Below are 22,338 nucleotides of genomic sequence, written 5' to 3'. Positions count from 1 at the left end.
CTACAATAGACCAAATCATTTTTTTCATTATATCTTTTCCAACAGTTTTGCCTGTTTAGAGAGCTAATCTGACTATGTATCCCCTATGTTTTGTCATATTTTGACAAAAGTGAAACCCCTCTGCTTTTTAACGCCAAACTTCTACAGCCTAGTGAAAAAAAACAAGCTAAATGTAGCAGCAGGGTCAAGAAATGTGCAACAAAAAGACAATTTGAGATTTTACCAGGCTTTAAAATAATAGTAAACATTTCTTTTTTGGATCAATGCATACTGAGCAGTTTAGTAAGCATTATAGCTGATACGCATGGTATAGGGCACGAACATTTACTATAGTCTCTAGTCACTGCCGCTAACTCTGGGTTCCTCAGTACAGGGGTAAGAGCAAGCACTACTGGGTAGCAAGGAGCAGCACATGTGCCAGCAACCATTCAGCTTGGAGGGGGGGAGCAATTGTGTGTTGGAATGGATGCACGTCTATTCAGCACTGGTCCCTAATGGGAGTGCACTTGCAAGAGTGGCTCCCTAGGACCCTTTAAGGGAAGAAAGTCACCTTCAAGAACTTTTGGACAACAAAAAAGGAGCATATGTAAGACAAGTCTTAACCTTAGCAAATGTCATATATTATGGAAGATTTAATATCACTAGGATTTGCTAAGCATCAGAGGAAGTCACTATAGACAATCATGATGCTGGTTGTTAAGAAGTTATGCAGGTTAGGAGCAATAAACATTGTCATCCTAAAGCAGCAGAAACCACCATTGCCATTGGCTATGGGGTTGAGTTACTAAGGGAAAACAGACTGTGCACTTTGCAAGTGCAGTTGTACTCATTTTCCCCCAGAGCTTAGTGAATGTAGTGAAGCTTAATCTTGTAAAGAATACCCAATCTGATGAAAGGAAAAAAAAAGCAGCATTTTTGCTTGCACATGATTGGGTGATGGAAATGAGATCTTTACTACATTCACTAAGTCCTGGGGAAAATTAGTGCAACTGCACTTGCAAAGTGTACAGTTTATTTTCTTTAGTAATTCAACCCCTATGCAAAAAAAGCTACTCTAAACCCAATATATTAAACAACTTAAAATATCTTGTCGTACATAGCACAAGTAGGCAGTCAAACATTTTTAGAACGTATATGGAAAAATTTAATTTTCAGTGCTGTAACTACTGCGGTGGAGAGCAAAATTATTTTTCTGCATGGAAAGCCTTGCAATAAAACAATTTAAAAATTGTTTAGAGAAAAAAAAAATCCCATAAGCTTTTTTTTTTTTTTATTGCAATGTGAGCTCTTTAGTTTCCACGTAAATAAGAAATGCTCTGATAGGGTGGTTGCAGGTAATTAGTTTATGCAGCTGCCTGTAGACTACCAACATATCACTTACCCTGAGTCATCTATCACTACTACATGACCTTAAAAGCTATATAAGGAAAGCTTCAGAAGTCTATTAAGTGTATATAGTCACATAATGGATCAAAGCAATAAAATTAAATCAAACACAAAATTGGGGGTTATAAATTTATTTTCTTGAACATAACACATGATTAGTTAAAATTCCATTTAATGGTCTCATTCAACATTTAATTAAAAAAGTAAAAAAAAAAAAAAACAACCAAAAAAAAAAAAAAAAAACAACTTATTGCCCCCGAAATGAAATACAATCTGTATCTGCTCTACATTTACAGATAACTTGTCATTCTCAAGGCACAATGTAAAAATAACAAATATTGGAATTTGTCAACTTCATTTGTATGTGCAATGCACTTACTAACAACAATGTCATTTTGTGTCGTCCTGTTATAGGATATAAAACAAAAAAGAATGAAAAAATTCTTTAGAATATGTATTTATAGTACATATAAAGTCTTCTGATTACTCTTGCAGTACCTTTGTGATGATTAAAAAAATATTCCTGTGCCACACCCTGTCATTTAAAACTATAATCAAAAAACAAGTCAAACACAATCTAAACTTACTACATAGAAGGAAAGAATTTATAAAAATTTATATAAAAGTCGTAGTACCCAGATGTGTTTAAAAAAATGTGGGGTTCAAATATGAAAACTGTGTGGCATTAAATGTCTTACTAGTATGTAACACCACAAATCCATGAAAAAAAAAAAAAAGAAAGTGGTTTATCAATATAGTGTGCAAAGCTCCCAAACCACCATTCAAAAGATAGTGAATTATTACAAATCAATATAGCTAATTTTAGAGCTGCATTGTTTATGCCCACACATGTAAATTGGTGCAGCACATGAAAACATATATATTTATTTATAAAGATACCTCAAAAACAATCATTCCCTTTGTGTGCAAATAGCTGTGTGGCAATTTAACCAGGAAAGCAAAAAGTTTAATGAGCATTAAAGAATAGCTGTTCACCATGCCATGCTTTTAGATTCTTATGGTGACAAAGATGAGGCATCTGTGCAGGTAGAAGGTCTCCCTGCTGTTAGATGCTTGGAAATGAGCATTTAATGTAAAATAAAAGGGGAATGGAGGTGCTGTCCACATCAACCAAGCCAGTGATTAGTTAATATGAACACTTATTCACTTCCTCTCCTCCAAATTCTATACACCAGCTCTGCTGTGCCTTATTATTTCCTAGTTGTAAACAAGACAGGTGACCAGACTTCAGAAACACATTTTAGGAGTACATGCAAATCTATAGTTGGAAAATGGAAAAGTAATCAGATAACTTCTTCTGGCGACACAGAATAAAAACAAGGCAACGCGTGATATTTTCTAAGGTTCAAGTCACACCTTTACAACTTGGCTACATGAGAGTTTTTCAGTAGCGCCACTGTGCAGTTGGAAAAAGGCTCTGATCAACTGCTACGAATAACACATAGCAATGGAACTGCGCAGGTATTGCAATCTGAAAATGTAGGATTTGTTTTACTGCATGCGCATGCATGATTAATTGAAGGTCTTCACTCAGGTGTAGCTTATCCTGTAGACCTTCATAGACAATTTTTAATAGCGCAACCAAAATGTGCTTGTGTAGCCAAGTCTTCTGGGAATGGACATACATGTGTGTCAGTTTTGTTACCATATGGCTGTGTTCAACATATGGTTCTCTCACTGCAGACAATGCACTGTTTCATTTATATTTAGGTCACTGTATGCTTAGTGCACTATAAAGTCAGGAACGCACAGCGTGCCTCAAAGCTCCCGAAGCATATTGTTATATGTGCTCTACAAAGGGCTTAAATTGCAGAAAACACAGTCACATGCTAACCAGACTGCCATATGCATGCCTTCATACTCTCCCATTGTGGCATTTAGCATAACTTAAACACTTCATACTTATTTTTCACAGTATAACATTGACCACAACAACAGATGCATCTGATACATGAAGTTATATTTCAATGAACAGAATTCACCTTTGATTATCAATATGTGAAGTGTATTTGTCCCCAACATACAGCCAACATGTCAACCGGCACAGCTGTTTGTATTGTTCATGAAATTTGAGGCCTATGAAGTACTAAGTCCTGACTCTAAGAATGACAGAAGAATTAACCAGCTTGTAGATAAAGAGATGGATATAACCATGTAATGTATATAAATAAATGTAATATTTTGCATATTTCATCTCCTGCTTTTTATTCTTCTTTGATGTTATGGGGAGAAGTGCAAAGGAAAACTAACTACAAAGTCCACACTGGTCTTTTCATCTGTTACAGTGAACTTGTTTCATTGTAAGCGTTCGTAAAATATTAAATAACAGAATTAAACATAAAAAAATCTTATCTAGCAGTAATAAGATTCCTGTAAATGGTTCCCAGTTTCCAGCATAACATCTGCATAGTTCAAATACTTTACAATACTTACAGATGATGAAATAGTAGCTACTGTATATGCATCAGGGTATGACTTTATTAGAGAGCACAAACTGGGTCTTGTTTATAAAGACTGGAAGAAATGAAAACCAGGGCAGTTGCTCGCTGCAACCAATCATATTTAAGCTTTCTGACCTACACTAAGAAAATCAATCAGGAAATAGAGTTGCTATTTGCAGCAACTTTTTTCTTTTATAAACCAGACCTCAGCGTGTTTTGTGTTGAAGGGAGAGGACATGTAATTTCCACAGGAGACAATATGGGGAGCATGTAAAGTGCAGAAAAGTCTTGATTATTATTGAATACTAGAAAATTCCTTCACAATAAAACCATTAAGTCATGCCCTCGAATATCAGATTAATGCTTCATTCAAGAAAGGTAAAAATTTCAGTGCATACAATGAAGTTATACATAAAATACTAAAACATAAAATCATTAATTTTTTTTTCTTTTTTTCCCCTATTGCAATTCGGTCCAGTCTAGATAGATGAATGAAATATATATCCCACATTTTGGCATTATAAACAAGTGTCCAATAGATCAGGCACTCATGTGATCTCATTGCTTTGGTCCGTGGTACCTTGACACTAAAGTGCTGATGGTAAACGTTATATGCAGCAATGCTGGTTCACAGGTCAGCCATGATGTTCTATGCACTTATTGTCAAGTCATGTCACTGACTGCTACCAGCGACCACTGACACTGGCTATGTCTGTGTGATACTGGCGCGGAAGTCTTCCACTAGCTCCTCCCTCCAGGAATGCAGAACGAATATTGGTTGGCTCAAACAACTTTCTTCGATTTTTGTTCAGTTCTGTTACAAAATAAAACCATACAGATTAGCTTTATTTCTACCAAACATCTCACTTTCCAAATCTGCCTGGTTATTTTCCAGGTGATTAAAGCCTAAATGAAGTACCACACATTTTTATCTCTTTCTAGTCTTGGACTGTTATGATACATCACTGATTCTTTTCTTTGAAATGCCTTAAAGATTTGCTCTAAGTGAAAATCTTGCTTTCTGCCTTCCAATGCATTCAGCTAGCGTAGCCAAGTCACAGCCATAGCCCTCGTTACAAGTGTACTCATAGGCTCGCATTGCAGGAAGATGACAGACAGAGAATGTTTTCTACTAGTACTGTTACGAAGTGCTGATTACGAAGTGCACTGGGTTTAAGTCATATTGGTGCCTAATGGTTTGCACAGTTGTATTTAGAGTAATTACTGTAACATGAAACTAGATAAGATAGACTATGAATAAGTTTCAGAAATTAATATGTAGTCAGAAAGACATGCAACTGGTTTTGGGCTTTAAATATTAGGTCTACTCATGCTAGAAATGTAATGTACACATTTTGAGCATCAAATGATGGGACCACATAACAACTGCTTTAAGCCTGCCACAAAGAGTCATGAGAGCCCTCAAATCTGACATTAAAAGTGACTTCCTGGTAGTTGGAGACAGCAAGACAACCACCCTACATCTCTCAATGAAATTTTCTAAGGCAGGCCATGGGGCCGGGTGTGGCTGTTCTCAAACTGTGCAATTGACTGAAATCTGCATATCAGATTAGATGGACTTCCTAGACCAGGGGTAGGCAACCTGCGGCTCTCCAGCTATTGCAGGACTACAAGTTCCATCATGCCTCTGCAAGTCATAGCTGTAACTGTCAGTTTTGTAATGTTGCAATGCCTCATGGGAAATGTAGTTCTACAACAGCTAGAGAGCCGCAAGTTGCCTACCCCTGTCCTAGACACTACAGGGCAGTTTTAAAGTGGTTTTGGGATTTACAGACACCTACAGTTATGGGCCAGCTATATTTGAATTACAGAAAATGGGTGAGCTTTAAAGGCAGAGTTAAGCCCTTGATGGTTGCTTGTCTAGAAATCACATTTTAAGGAGCCAGAACATCATAGAAAGTAATCTAGAAATATTGGATTTGTATGGATTTTCACATTCACCAAATTCAGTTGTCATGACAATCTTTCTGTCAATAAACCAGTATTTACAGAATTTATTTAAGGACACCTTATGCAGCACAGGTAAAAAAAAAAAAAAGACGACCGCTTTACCTAGTGGTATTTAATGAAATAAGGACAATTACATCTGATATCGGTAGAGGTGGCCTAATAGAAAGATAATGTAAATGATAGAACAAGTGAGATGACCTTTATCAGATGTGTCACTCAATAGAGATTAGCTGTAAAAATTATAGTAGTGGTTTGCCAAATGTTTGACACCAATTTCTTAAGTCCATCATGAAATGATCAATCTGAATGAACACAGAAGATTACATTACACTTAAGAAATCATTAACCAAGGTCACTGGCAAATGGACAGGTGATGGCATTGTAACAATTAAAATAACAAAAATGCACACAAAATGAAAAGATAGATTATTTTATTTCTTGCGCAATTTATACCTCTTGTTCATATCTATATAATGGACAGGATGCGATCTAATTTATGCCATTTAATTTTATACCTGAGATAGCCAGCAACATTTTCCTTCTTGCACCAAACGTCGTTATTCCAAGTTCTTTTAAATCTTGATCTGTCAGTGTAAGAAATGTCTGTAGATCAATCTACAAGAAATGTACAAGATTTAAATTATATTATTGTTGTGTCATACATTTGTGGTATTTTACCAAAAGTTCTGATTTATAATAATTTCAAGACAATTTCAGAAAATTATATTATCAAAAAATATTTGAAATAAGTATTCTAGTAATGAGATCTTTTTTCAAATGTTCAACTGATTTACTGTCTAATAAATTCAAAGAAAAAAAAAAAAACTCTTACTTTGCTGCTTTCCTCTTCCTAACATATCTGTACATGTGAATGAACGTTATATATTTGCACAGTAGCTACTTTCACAGAATATTTTTTTTCAAATTAGAGATTCTTATCACTTACAATATAATGTGTTTTGTTTTTCTTTTAAAGCTTAACGTTCCCTTGTGCAATTTACATAAATAATACATTTAGAAAATATCTACCATACTACCATTTGGAATCTACTGCATACATTGTAATCACATTACAGCTGTTGGTGAACTAAAGAGAACTAGAGCTTTAACAAGCTCAAATGACAAAAAGCAACATAATTTGCAATCTAAAAACTTTGCTATGACATAATCAGGTTACCACTATGTCTTCTATGGTGTAAGATTCCTATCCAGCCTATAACATTGTACTAGGCCTAGGGCATACAGTAGTTACATTTGTTCAAAAGGTGTTCATTCAGTAGTCAACATCCTCTTGCTAAAGCTAATCATTTTGGTCCAAAATTAAAGTAAAACAAAACACAATAAGCTATTATAGCCAACTCTTCTTTAGATCTCTGGTTAGAACAATGGTCACTATAAACAATAAAATGTAGTCTGAAATAGAATACATTTTCAGTTCTGAGGACTGATTATTAAAGTGTATGTAAACCTTAAAAATGAATTTCCCTTATTTGCTGCCATTTTTTATTATACAGTACCACTGGAAGCATTTTGTTATATTTTTTGAGTATGAAAGAAAATCTGTTGATCTTGTCAGATATTTAGGAACTAGTATCCTCCGCACACTTCCTGTGTTTTGTCAAAGAGTCCACCTTGTTCCTATTTTGGACTACAGCGTAATTAGCTTTTATGTTGCAGAGATCTGAAAGCTGGGGTGGTTAAGGCAGGCCATAGACTGTGCAAATTTCTCAATTCCCCCATCGACAAAAATAGTGCTAGCAGGGGGATCCGTCCCGCCGAGCCATTGTGTTCTCCTGGCAGGTGGAGAAGAGGGGGATCAGGGAAAGCTGCACCCACTGAGAGAAGAGAGTGATTATTAATCTCCTAGATTGTAAGCTCGAAAGAGCAGGGCCCTTGAATCCCTCATGTACTGTTTTGTTACTGTCTTGTCTCATGTTCTGTCCCCCTTGCTACTGTACAGCGCTGAGCATACGCTTTGGCGCTATATAAATACTGTATAATAATAATAATTAACATTGACTAACAGCTGCTAGCAATAATCGCATGTAAAATCCAGCAGGCTGGTTGTACCCAACCAGCCAAGATTAGAACAGTCTATGGCAGGCTTAAGTAGGTTAGCAAGAGACACTAGGCAGGGCCAAGAATACTCAATTTACAAAAAAGCAGTGTGTTGTCCACCAACAACAGGAGCTGAGTGCATTCCTGGCACATCAAAATAGATTTTCATTCTTACCAGGAAAATCTGCTTTCTGAGGTACAGTATGGAACACATTGGCAAAAAAAGCTGTTGGGACATCCCTTTTAAACCCTTTTTCATTTCCAGCTAGCCTTGTTTTGATAGCAAACAAGTGAAAAGTCATATGACCTTTGTCCACTACGGCACACCAAGAAACAGATTTTATTTTCAAAAATAATTTTTTCTTAGGCACACAGTACAGGAACAAGAAACTTTATTCTTTACCATGGATATCCAAAAGCAGTCTGGGGCAACACAGCAAACAAACATCAACAGACCCAAAAAACAAACAGGTCAAAATGGGCTCAACAGAACTCAGAGCAGCCTGTAAAACAGTGGTTTTCAAATTATGAGATATAGGGGGCCTCAACTGCAGCCCTTAAAAGCAGCAAAGGGTCACACATAATTTTCAGTAAAATTTAACTCTACAGAAGACTGAAGACATATTATAGGATATGCTCTATGCCGACGACACACAAATCTATCTCTCAACCCCCCACCTCACCCCCTCGGTCTCCGCCCGAATCATACACCTGCTGAGCGACATATCAGACTGGATGTCGCTCCACTTCCTTAAACTGAACCTCTCCAAAACCGAGTTTGTCTTCCCCCCCAGCCCGGACACCACCCCCCATTGACTTCTCTATCACATCCAACAACGCTACCATCAAACCCGCCCCGCAGGCCAGAGTACTTGGTGTCATTCTGGACTCCAACCTATCCTTCCAGCCCCAAGTCCAATCTTTAAAAAACTCGTGCAGACTCCACCTCCGCAACATCGCCAAAATCCGCACGTTCCTAACTCCAGAAACCACTAAACAGCTCATCCACTCCCTCATCATATCACGATTCGACTACTGCAACTCCCTCCTCACTGGCCTGCCTCGCCGCTGGCTATCCCCGCTTCAGTCGATCCTGAATACGGCTGCCAGACTCATTCCCCTTTCCAACCGCTCCATCTCCGCCACCCCCCTCTGCCAATCCCTCCGCTGGCTTCCGATTGCGCAACGGATCAAATTCAAAATCCTAACGCTGACATACAAAGCCATCCACCATACTGCCCCGAACTACATCACCGACCTAATATCCAAGTACCGCCCAGCACGCACACTCCACTCCTCACAAGACCTCCTTCTCTCTAGTTCCCTGGTCTCCTCCTCCCATGCCCGCCTCCAGGACTTCTCCAGGGTGTCACCCATCCTCTGGAACTCCCTGCCCCAACCCATCAGATTATCACATACTCTTCTTTAGGCGCACCCTGAAAACCCATCTCTTCAGGGAAGCTTACCCCACCCCCTGCTAACTTGCCGACCTCCTCCACTCTTCCTACCACTCCATCCCCCACAGCTATCTCCTCCTGTGCCACCATCCCCTCCCTCCTAGATTGTAAGCTCAAAAGAGCAGGGCCCTCAATCCCCTCATGTTTTGCATTGTATTGTTATTGTTCTGTCACATGTTCTGTCCCCCTTTGTAATGTACAGCGCTGAGCGAACTATTGGCGCTTTATAAATACTGTATAATAATAATAATATAATAATAATATGCTCACAGACTGCACACATCCTACAGATGTTGTTAGGGGATAGAAACATCCCACACAGCGAGTACCAAAGGGCCACAGGTTGGGTACCAGGGCAGTAGCACCTTATACTAAAACTGGCTTCAGAAGAAGCTTAAGCATCCATCAGGTAAAACTTAACATGCAACAAATTTGCGAATAAAAGACCAGATGGCAGCTTTGCAAATCTAAAAAATAGGCTTTTGATGTTTAAAAGGCTACGAAGCATTAACAAATCTGGTAGTGTGTCTTAACATGGAAGGGATGAACACTCTGCTTTAGACCACAGGTTTGAATCATGACTTATCTAATTCATCTACAAAGAGAAAATTGAATTCCATAACAGCAGGCACCACACAGACAGTGGGAAATATTTCCCCCTGTATGTTAAGGGGACATAAGGAGGGAAGGACAATGCCCTAATTATTAAGGTCTCAGGACAAGGTTGTGCTTGTGTAGGACTAGAAAGAACTCTTTACAGTATAAGGCTGTATAAGGCTGCTAAGTCAGAGATCATCTGCACAGAGGTGATAGCAACAAGAAAGGCCACCTTGGTGGGTATGTTCAGATAAGGGAACCGTTTACTTTAGCTCAAAACTTTCCAAAATAGGGTATTCTATGAAAAGCATTTTGAAGGTTTGAATCTCTTCTCCAGGTGAGGTCAGTCCCATATATAATAGGCTCCATTAGTTACTGGGCTGGGAATTTTTTGCAGGTTGTGGCAATCTTAAGAACCCTATGTTGGAGACCATGGGGTGAATAAACTCAGGCTGCTCTTATGCTAAGCACAAATGTACACCATCAATAAAATCAGCAATGGTATCCTTAGGCTGAGTAATATCCTGTCACCACTTCCTCAGGTAGTAAGCCTGCCTAAAGGTCAACATCGAAGACTGACTTTGCTTGTGACCCCTGTTATCTATGGCCTCTATTAGGCCTGAAATTCTGCCCATGAATACAGACATTGTGGTAGAAAATTCCTTTCTAGATAAGTAGGAGGAAAGCTTTGTGGCTGAAGGGCCAGCAGAGTGCACAAAGGAAGGCAAGGATTTAGACTGGGGGCAATCATCCGAACAAGAGGGTACTAGGTCCCTTGGAGATAAAATACCCCCTCCCCATGGAATCATTCTGAATTAGCAAGGCCATATCTAACAACTTTCCCTTCTGCTTGTGCTCTTCTATTGGAGGTAAAAGTTGTCTCAAGAGGGATACATATGACCTCCACTTTTGAGGAGAGGGCAGGGAACGCTTTCTGTGCCAGACACGGTAAACTGCTGAGAACCCAGTTGGTTTAGGGAAATTGCAGTGCTAAGCATTGTAAACCTGGTGCTGTTGTGTCAGAAGACATACCCAGAAAGCAGTGGAAGTGAGCAATTACACTGAGTGTGAAGCTACGCAGTTATAGTGGCCATGCATGCCACTGCAAGCACCCTGGAGAAATTCACCGCAGGCAAGAAATGGCACCAATTTCAAATCTGAAACACTGCTCTTGGCCCCAAGCCACAACCACTAACAGGATAGAAACAGGTTGTGCTCCCCTCATTGGACATAGAAACACTGGGCACCCTGAGAAGAGAATGTTTTCAAGGGCTTTCATACAGTGCCTTCAGCATCATTACAAGCTAGTCCTTGGTCTCCAATTAAGCGGGGTTCAAGTACAGACCCCCATGGAACATTTGAGGGGTTGGCTGATACAGGAGCTGCAAAAGGAGCTACAGTGGCTATGGTGCAGACATAAATCTTGATAGAATAATCAGAGAGAGAAAACCTTTGCATGAAAAAGGTGAGCTTCTCTCAGTAGAGTGAACAGGTTCATCACCTAAGAACACTAGCAAAACAAATAGCCCTTACAAATATTTTCCTTCTTAAGAAGCAAATCAAATAGTCAAATTAAACACAAGCCATAAAGCTCTAGCAGTATTAAAGCCAGCAGAATAATTTGTCCTCTGGTTAACAAACTCTCTTTTAGTTCGAGGTTAGACAGTGCTAAATGTGCTTTGTAAGTAAACATAACCAAATTTCTCCTACATAGAAAAATGCAAGCTATTTGGTAAAATAAAACCTACAATATAGTAGGAGGTATGAAATACCTGTATGTGGTTTCCAAACCAAGCAGACGCACTTCTTTTTTTTTTTTAGAAAAAATACATTCTATATTGTCTAAAATATGTATACATCAAATTCTGAAACAAAAATGTCGAATCAATGAAAGCTACAATGACACAATGCATATCCAAAGCTACTTTTCCTTTGGACCACTTCTACTGCAGTGTAGAAGCATTGATTTTTGACGATCACAACCAATGATCTACTCTAAGCAGCTGTTTCTAGCCTATAACCCACTGCTAGTGTTTTTTCCCTCACTCCTGTATAAGACTAAATGCCTTTTTGTCACTCTAGCCTATTGACAACTGACTATAGTCCCTGTTTTTTGGTTGCAAATAATTGCGAATGCTCTCTTGAAATTCCAGCTCAAATTCAGTTCTTGCAAATTCTAACTTGTGACCACTGCATGTCATGGCTAGGCAGACATCGCTCTTTATTTTCTTTAGAAACGCTCTTCACAGCTGATGTAATAGGCACACATTATTTCCAGATCATAATATTCTATTTACGCAATCACAATCCAATGGAATAGCTAGATTGTGTCAGTTCAAAATCTAGACCAGTCAATGTTTGACAATCACTGACTGAATATTTTTGTATACTTGAGAACACCACTCTATCCACTAGGATTAGCATAACTGTTACACAGATTATAATTTGCCATAAACAAGTTGGACTTTCCACAGTCTGTGTCTGAATTAAATTGTTATAGTGCATGAGTTCAATTACTTATGATGGCGACAACAGACATTATTACAAACAAAACCAACGGTTTATTGGAGTAATTTTCAATAAAAGTGGATTTAAAAAGCATGTAAGGTGAACATATAAGAACCCTCTAGTTCATTTACATATCTTTTTAAATAAAGATACCATTTTAAATTCAGCTGGTTTAAATGACCCAAACCTGATAAAATCAGAGTTGTAGTGAGAGTGCCTGCTATGTATGCTGATGGCCTGGAGGGGCGACCAATTAGGTGTGCTTTTAACAGGAGAGCACAAGGTGTACATCACTAGTGTGGTGAAGTTCAGATGTCCAAAGTGTAGGCTAGTAGTGGGGCAGTGGTACAGAGCATAAGGTGTATAAAAAAAAATGTCAACCCGATTATGCTGTGCAGACATAAAGCACCACAAAGGCAGATACACTGTGGCAGAATAAGCCTGCATTACAAATAATTCTACAAGCAAACCGTCTGCATATAGTTTAACAGTGTATTTAGCGCTTTTGCATCTCAACTCCTTCATGCCAATGTCACACAAATATGCGGCCTCACAGAACTGGGCTTTTTCCACAGGGCTGCATATTTGCGTACCTGTCTTTCTTCTGGGAGCACGCTGCACAGTGCACTCCCAGCACAAAGACTGTGGTGTCACTGAGAGCCCCGGGTCCCGTTCTACCAATCGGAACCCGGAACTACAGATTCCGGGTCACATGAACGCTTCTGATTGGCTATCACAGTGATCAGTCACTGTATAGCCCATCCCCCTTGATTTTTTTTTCTCTATGAATGCAGTGATACATTATATCTCTCTAACTCCTTGCATAGTGAAAAAAAATGTTTGTTAAAAAAAAGATAAAGAAATATTTAAAAATACAATAAAAAAATAAAGAAAAATACCTAGATCAAGGTTTGATCTAGTTCAGTGCCAGGGTTAGTGTTTGGCTCAAGGTCAAAAGGTCATAAATTATTTTTTTTTTAATTGGTGTCAGTTAGTGTCAGTGTCTTTTAGGTAAACAGTGGCAATGCAACCTTTTCCAGTACCAAGTCTGAAAAAGAGGTCTACTGATGCCAAAGACAGTTGTTTTGAGGAGGCGACAGCAAAAGAACTCTTTATGCTCTCAAACTCCATGGATCTTGCAAAAGGCCACTATCAATCTCCACTGATTTTTTTTTTTTTTTTTACATTTAAAGTGATATGCTGCTCTTTCTTTCTGCTAAGTGAGTAACTAATTTGTTGCATGGAGACAAGAGTTGCTAAAATGTAGAACAAGGGAATGGGACTTTAAGAGTCTTCATCAGGAAGAGTGCAGTGTATTCTGAAATATGAATACCTATTAACCTCCCTAGCAGTATGATCATGTCAGTATTTCTGTGCTCAAAGCGGTACATTTTTTTGCATAAAAATAGGTATTTTTTTATTGTAGCCCTGTAATTTTTAGGAATAACTCACTGAAATCTGTACAAACATCCCAGGTATAATAAAATTTGAAACACAAAATCATAAATTATAATTTAATAAATAATCATAAAAAATAATAATATAATAATAATACATTTAATTCAATAATGTAATCAAACCAAAAATACTGAAATTTGAAATATAGCTCCAAGTTCGTACATCACTGATCTTAGTCGAAAAATTGTTTTCAGTGCCTGATGCCGAATTTCCCCACGAATCATTATCACTCAATTCTGCAAGTGGTTCTGATTTACTATCGCTGTTCTTTAGCTGGTCTAAAACCGCTTTTGACGTAAAGGGACGCTTTTTGGACGCCATGGACATTTCCCAGTTCCCAGGCAGAAAGAACAGTAAACATGCAGGCAGCGCACAGGACAAAGCATTAGGGATAAAATGTATGTGAAATGGTTTTATACAGTAATGTTTTACTATGTGATTTTAGTGAATGTCACTTTTTAAAAATTTTTAATTTTCCGCCGGTTACGTCCCAATGTCGGAGGGAACGGAACCCAGAAGACGGATGCCGGCACCGGCCGGAGGACATTGCCCGGGACGCTGCAGGGGGAACATCGCGGGAGCGAAGGACAAGGTAAGTGATTGAGGGATCCCGGAGCAATGCTGCAGGGTATTCCCGAGTGTAGCTCGGGGTTACCGCTTGTGGTGCTGAAACTATCCTATATCTTGAAAGAAAGGAACGTTAGTCTGTTGGAGACAGGTGAGAGGTCTGAGTAATCAGAAGGCACCAACAAGGCTTGCGCTTGTTATAGTGAAACCAGTGTTGTATGATAAAAACTCTGCATAACCCAGGTGTAGGACAGAATGCACAGTCAAATGTGAGCATGATAGCTTATAGATTTTAAGTTGAATATGTCAGTCACCTAAATAAAAAAAGTTTTTTTAAATGACTGGAGCCCTTTATCTTCTCTGTTTTATGAAATCCCTGATTATGGTGAGAGGAAGGAGTGGTAGTACTGTAGATGATTAACCCCATTGGGGGAAAGCGCTGATTGGCCCATTCTAGAAGGGGGTCAAATCTTTCTGCTGAGTTTTCACGTGGTGGCGAATCACTGCTGAACACGAGAGCACTTTTTGAAGGACACTTTATGAGTAACAGCATATGGTTTGCACAATCTGTACAGAGCACTTTTTGAACTGTATTGCACAACATAAAGGATAGCTGCAAGCAGCGCTTGTAGGACGTTATTAATTAATGGATGCTTTTATTAAAAGTTGCCCTACATGGGATATGACAATTAATAATTTAGCATTTTTCACAATTGTTGGTATTCTGGAATATGAATATGCATAAATACCAATATCTAGTAACATCAAGCATTATGCAAAAAGCTAGCCCATCATAATTGTAAATAAATGGAAACCTATACATACCCAGTGATGTGACATTAAAAGCAAACAGATGAATGCATGTCCCCAAATAGGAGACTCCCAAGGTGGAATCGCAAAGAATGCAAGGGAGAAAAGCCCAGCCAACTCCTAAAAGATTAACGGGAGACTCAGGGAGGCAGTTCCCAAACTGTGGATGCCTCCATCTTTGCCAAGCTGTTTTATATACAAAACGATGACCTAACCATTGTAATTGGGCTCGGATGATCATCTGACCCTCAGTATGACCCTTTATTAGATGCGTAAGCTTGACACAATCAGTGCTGTCTTTGCTGTGGTTCTGTTCAGTACCATTTTGACGATCCTGGTAGCTCTGGAGCTGACCACATGTTTTTAATTTTTTTTTCCTATTCACCATAACTGGTTATTCCATGGTGTATCTGCCATGTCTGCGGGGTATACATTCCCCCAAGGAGGATGGGGCCCACTGTGCTCTCACATATTGCCTATTATGATAGGATATTCAATTGAAATAAATCTTCAGCCACAAGCCCCATGCTGTTCTGACCACAGAGCTGTCACTTGAGGCTACAGCTCAAAGGAGATCCATTCTGTTGGTGTATACTGCCATTGTCCAGGCCCTCTGAAGGGGACAGATAATGACAATATGCTGATCTAGTCAAGCAAGGAGAGACTCATCTTGCTCACTGCCTGAGCTGCACATGCACTGCTCAGTCAGGAAACATAAGCACAAGTGCATTTTGCACAACAAGGCGACAGTGAGCAGCGATTTGGTCATGTTTGGAGGTCCTCAGTTCACAAAGGAAGTAACAATGAAATTGGATTCTGATAACCAGCATCTTTATCAGTTTCAAACTTTTGTCGTAGCAATTTAAAGCCGTATATACCCCTTCACCTCTTTCACTAATTGTCCTGCTCCCCCTTAAACCCCAGTGAATAAAATATTCAGTCCATTACCATCAGTGAATAAAATATGACCAGCACCCATGTAGCAGCCTAGGAAAGAAGGGGCAGGACTGTTAATGAAAGAGGTGAAAGGATATAGATGTCCTTAAATTGCTAAAACTAAATTAAAAAAAAAAAAAAGATTGAAAGAAAAATAATGGCGAAAGATGCTGGTGGCTGAAATCAACTTCATTATTTCTTTCTTATTGGATTACTGAAATTCTTGTGAGGTCTAGGATAGTATGCTGTACTATATAAGTCAAAAGGAAAGTCTGAGGGGCCCCTACTGAAGACAGTAGCCTCTATGTGGAAGACATCTGGAACAAGCCCCTGGCAGCACTTCCAAGAGTGAAGCAAGGCTCTGTAGGAGTATGAAAGAAGACAGAAAGGTGCTTCTAAGTGCAGTATTCCATTGTGTTTTTTTTAAATTTAGAAACAGTTAAAAACACTTACAGGATAATGGTGATCGATACGCTCATCAGTGAGGTCTATGCGGGGCTCCTGTCACTGTGGATCTTCTCTTATAATGCTGCACCAACCCGCAGCTGCAGGGGGAACACAAGTCCAAGATGGCTGCCAATCTTCTGGGTTGCCCGGTGGAATGCAAGCCGCCGGTGTGGAGCGCATAAGCCGAAGGTGGCATAAAAAGGGGCAGTGATGCGTTTCGGAGCATGCGCGGTAAGCTCCTTCATCAAGACCTAAACCCCATACATACATGAGCCGAATTATATATTGTGGGTGGGCAGGAAGGGGGCAGACTGCAAGGGGCAGTATCCTAGTATTCACAAAACGAAGAAGGGTGGAGGGGGTACTAACAAATGGTGCGGTTTTTACCAGGGATATGGTGCTATAAAGGAGACCAGGTGAGGGGGTGGCCACTAACGAAGGGCTGTCACAAAGGGGCAGTGCCAACGTCATAACAATTCTTTACTAAAGAGACAAGGCTGTACAGGGTTCATGATGGGAGAAAGGAGGAGGGCGGGGGGAGCTAATCAGGGAAACAAAAAAGAGGGTAGTGAAAATAGATAAATGGATGAATAATCAAAAAACATACAAGAGGGTCTAAAGGCCACAGGGGATAACAAGAACAGAAGGGCACACGGTGTCAGGAACCAGACATGAGCACGCTGAGTGGTTATATATTCAAAGTACAGGCTGGCATCAATATCGGCAACACAATAATGTACTTATACACATATGTGCACATACACGCATACATACATGTATACATACGCCGACATACAGGCCCCTACGTGTGTGTGTGTATGTATGTATAATGTATAAAGTATATATATATATATATATATATATATATATATATATATATATATATATATATATATATATACACACACACACATACACACACACACTCACATACATACATACATACATATACACACACACATATTCAGTTGCAAGAAAAAGTATGTGAACCCCTTGGGATTACGTGGAGTTTTGCATGAATTGGGCATAAAATGTGCTCTGAACGTCATCTAAGTCACAACAATAGAAGAACACAGTCTGCTGAACATAATACTACACAAACATTAGATGTTGCCATGGTTTAATTGCACATAACATGTAAACATTCACAGTGCAGGGAGGAAAAAGTATGTGAACCTTTGGACTTAATAACTGGTTGACCCTCCTTTGGCAGCAATAACCTCAACCAAACGTTTCCTGTAGTTGCAGATTAGACCTGCACAACGATCTGGAGTCATTTTGGACCACTCCTCTTCACAAAACTGTTTCAGTGTAGCAATATTCTTGGGATGTCTGGTGTGAATCGCTCTCTTAAGGTCATGCCACAGCATTTCAATCGGGTTGAGGTCAGGACTCTGACTGGGCCACTCCAGAAGGCGTATTCTGTGCTGTTGCAGCCATTGTTTTGTTGAATTACTTGTATGCTTTGGGTCATTGTCCTGTTGCATCACCCATCCTCTGCGGAGCTTCAGATGGCGGACAGATGGTCGTACATTTTCCTGCAAAATGTCTTGATAAACTCTGGAATTCATTTTCCCATCAATGACAACAATCCGCCCAGGCCCTGAGGCAGCAAAGCAGCCCCAAACCATGATGCTCCCTCCACCATGTTTTACAGTGGGGATGAGGTTTTGATGTTGGTGTGCTGTGCCTTTTTTTCTCCACACATAGTGTTGTGTGTTCTTCCCAAACAACTCAATCTTGGTTTCATCTGTCCACAGTATATTTTCCAGTAGTGCTGTGGAACATCCAGGTGCTCTTTTGCAAACTTCAAACGTGCTGCAATATTCTTTTTGGACAGCAATGGCTTCCTCCGTGGTGTCCTCCCATGTACTCCATTCTTGCTTAATGTTTTCCTTATTGTAGATGTGTCAACAAAAATGTTAGCATGTGCCAAAGATTTCTGTAGGTCTTTAGCTGACACTCTGGGATTCTTCTTTACCTCATGCAGCATTCTGCGCTGTGCTCTTGCAGTCATTTTTACAGGACGACCACGGCTAGGGAGAGTAGCAACAGTGCTAAACTTTCTCCATTTGTAGACAGTCTGTCTTACCGTGGACACATGAACATCAAGGCTTTTGGAGATACTTTTGTAACCCTTTCCAGCTTCATGCAAGTCAACAATTCTTGATCGTAGGTCTTCTGAGAGCTCTTTTCTGCGAGGCATGGTTCACACCAGACAGTGCTTCTTGAAACCAGTAAACCCAAAACAGGTGTGTGTTTTTTAAGGGCAGGACAGCTGTCAGCAACACATCCAATATCATCACACTGATTGGAGTCAAGGTTGGCTCACTCCTGGCTCCAATTAGCTCTGGGAGAAGTCATTAATCTAGAGCCTCACATACTTTTTCCTCCCTGCACTGTGAATGTTTACATGTTATGTGCAATTAAACCATGGCAACATCTAATGTTTGTGTAGTATTATGTTCAGGAGACTGTGTTCTTCTATTGTTGTGACTTAGATGACGTTCAGAGCACATTTTACGCCCAATTCATGCAAAACTCCACGTAATTTCAAGGGTTTCACATACTTTTTCTTGCAACTGTATACACACAAAATCATAATCAAGTAGGAATAAATACTGATGAATAATAATTTTCTCATAAATACAGTAGGAGCATCTTCACATTTTAGTATATAAAAATGGTGGTACTTCATATAGGTACAAAGAGGCAATGAGTCCACTCTAGACATGCCGTCCATCCAAGCTGTGGATAGATGGAACTATCAACGGATGATGAATAAGAGACAACCAAGCGGTGGGCAGGCCTACCCTTTTTCGCTGAAGTGCAGAAATTAGATCAGCTGATTACTGACTGGCGCTATCAGCCTTAGACAGAAAGTGGGTTATTGACAGAATAACCAAGTAAAAATAAAGGTAAAAACCCTCAAAGCATTATAAAATGCAAAACCAAGATTTTTATATATTGCAGCTTACCAATCATTAGATGCGGTGGCTGCATCCGTTTTCATTTTTAGGGCTTTTTTAACCCTCTGTTTTCACCCAGAGATCTGACCAGTAACACTCCTCCTTTATTAGGATGGGAACACTCTGGATGAAGGAGCAACAAAGACACTTTTGGACAGCAGCATTGTCAGTCTGAGAGGAGGGGAGTGTTAGATGTACTAGCAGATTTAGACACACTAACACATTTAAGCAAACGTAAAACTAATGCAGCCACCACAACCACCATCTAAGAATTGGTAAGCTTCATTATAATAAATGTTTGTGTTTCAGTTTAACGCTGCTTTCACAAGAAAACTGCAGGATTCACCATATTCAAGCTCTGGTAAGCTTAAAGCAGAACTACACTGCATCTGAGCACCACAGACAAAAGTCTGAAAAACACCCCCTAGCATGTCTGGTCATTGCCATCTTGGGTAAGGGCAGACGACTCAATGTTGCTGTAGATGTTGTATTTTACATTTTTATTCAATGTAGCATTTTACTTCCTGGAATCCATCTGCCCTTAGTGCAGGCATGCAGGTAGGAGGATGCGCTTAGCAGAGAAAACCCATCTTCCCCCCAAAGACTCCTGAGATGTATGACATAATTTGCCTAGGCCAGAAACCAGGAATAAATTGGTGTAAGAAAAAAAAAAAAAATTTCAAAGTAAATATAGTATACCTTCCTATCTATTCACTAATGCGAGCAGCATAAGGATTAAAAATAAGTCAATGCTGATTGAGAGGGTGACGTTCTGCTTTAAATTAGGGATGCACCGATACCGACGTCGGCGCTGATATTGAGTATTTTCACGACTACTCGTGAAAACGCTCCCAATACCAGAAACCGATACTTTTCAGTGCAATTTGTATCAATACAAAATGCAAATTGCACTGCAAAGAGCAGCATGAGATTTGAACAGGAATGCAATTCCTGTCCAATTTGCATGCAGTTTCCTCACTACTTCTGTGTAAAACCAATGCTAGTCATAATCTGGTTTCACATAGGAGCGGTGCAGGAAACCTCCCTGCACCAATCCCATGCTGAGCGGAAAGTGGGTGTGTGGGGATGTATACCTGGTGCCAGATGCTCAATATTCTCAGTTGTAGGAGAGAAGAGAAAGCAGTGGAGATTTGATCCATCCATCCTTGCAAGGATGACAGTTCAGGCTAGAGGGCTTTTGATCGGTCGGCACCGTCACATGGACGATGCTGACCAATCAGAGGTAGTCTAGCCCATACTGTCATCGCTGCGAGAGGAGATAAAGTGCCAGGGATTTCAAATCCCCAAACCTATGAAGAAGCTTGCTCTCCTCTCCTTGCAGGGATGACAGTACAGGCTTCACCGTCCATGTGACGGTGCTGACCATTCAAAAGCCCTCTAGGTACAAACTGTCATCCCTGCAAGGAGAGGAGAGAAAGCTGCTTCATAGGTTTGGGGATTTGAAATCCCTGTTGCTTCCTCTCCTCTCCTACAGCTGAGAATACAGAGCATCTGCCATCAGGTATACATCCCCATACATCCTTCTCTTAAACTCTCCACTGTGGGAAACCTGGGTTCACACAGAGCAGTGGGGGAACAGCATGCCATTTGAACAGGAACCACATTTCTGTGCAAATCGCATGCTATTCTTTGCAGTGTAATTTGCGTCCATACATTTTGTATGGACGCAAATCACACCACAAAGTTTCGGTACTCAGTATTGGCGAGTACTTGACCGAAAGTATTCCTACTTACCGATCAAAAAAGGGTATCAGTGCATCCCTATTTCAAATGTATTAACTTTATATTTTTGGGGTTAGATATACATTCAAATTTGTAAGTTAACACACAAACACACTTACTGACCTCTTGCTGCTGGAAAATGTCTGTATATTTCCCCAGTCCTAGCTTGCTGAAAAGTTCGGGAAGGTCAGAACCTTTGAATGAACTATTTAAGTTACAGCCATTGCTTCCAGTTAGAGAGGAGATACAATCCATGTAGTTACTACTGCTAAGGTAGTGTTCTGCTGTGAATGAGTTAGAAGAATAAAAGGTTACTGCATTTTAATGATGGTTTACCCAACAATAACTTGTGGGCCACATGTGCTGTAGCCTCCAGCTCCTTTGTATAACATGCAGTAAAGGAGTCCCACAGAACCAGTTTATTAGGACACTAGTGCTCAGATGACTATTCGGTAGAGCATTTTACAGTGTTACATAGTTACATACAATCCTATTAAAATATTGTTTGCAGTAAAGAACATAAAATCAGGCATGTGCATTTCTGCATTCAAAATGTTGCCCAGCATATTTGTAGGCTCATGATGTACAGTAATAAAAAAAAAATTCATTCAAGCACATCAGGCTTTGAAGCATGATGCCAAAAAATAGGTGACTAAACAACAATTATTCATAAACCATTTACTCAAAAGGAAAATGTCAGCTTATTATCTTTCGATGTAAAAAAACATGAACATATTTTTTAGGGCAGGACATCAGTTGACAAAAGGTACATCATTCAGAAATGCAAACAAAATAAGTACAAAAAAAACCCCACAGAAGGTGATATTTGCATTTCTTGAACAATGTGGGGGAACATTACATACAGTAGGTGAGTGAGATGGCAGGAAGTTTATTAACCAAACTAGGGTAGAAAGGAAAACAGCCAGGAAATTTTGAAGCAGACAGGTGTGAAATCATATTTTAGGTAGA

General features: G+C 39.6%; 1 protein-coding gene across 4 annotated transcripts in view; it reads right to left on the bottom strand.

Annotated features, from left to right (window-relative positions):
• Positions 1–1,501: 1,501 nt before the first annotated feature.
• Positions 1,502–22,338, bottom strand: part of BICC1 (BicC family RNA binding protein 1) — a 333,531-nt gene continuing 312,694 nt past the window's right edge. For 3 of the 4 annotated variants that reach the window (XM_089683147.1, XM_089683150.1, XM_089683148.1), the window contains exons 19-21: positions 21,493–21,653; positions 6,335–6,434; positions 1,502–4,662 (exon numbers count right to left, since the gene is read on the bottom strand). In XM_089683147.1, coding sequence (XP_089539273.1) covers positions 4,532–4,662; positions 6,335–6,434; positions 21,493–21,653 — 392 coding nt within the window. In that variant the 3' untranslated portion in view covers positions 1,502–4,531. The remainder of the gene's footprint in view (positions 4,663–6,334; positions 6,435–21,492; positions 21,654–22,338) is intronic. The other variant, XM_089683149.1, reaches the window with a different exon arrangement.

The sequence above is a fragment of the Staurois parvus genome, unplaced genomic scaffold, assembly GCF_062004578.1.
Source record: "Staurois parvus isolate SC_StPar_1 unplaced genomic scaffold, SC_StPar_1.0 ptg000303l, whole genome shotgun sequence".
Lineage (NCBI taxonomy): Eukaryota > Metazoa > Chordata > Amphibia > Anura > Ranidae > Staurois > Staurois parvus.
This window is presented reverse-complemented; position numbering and strand designations above follow the sequence as displayed.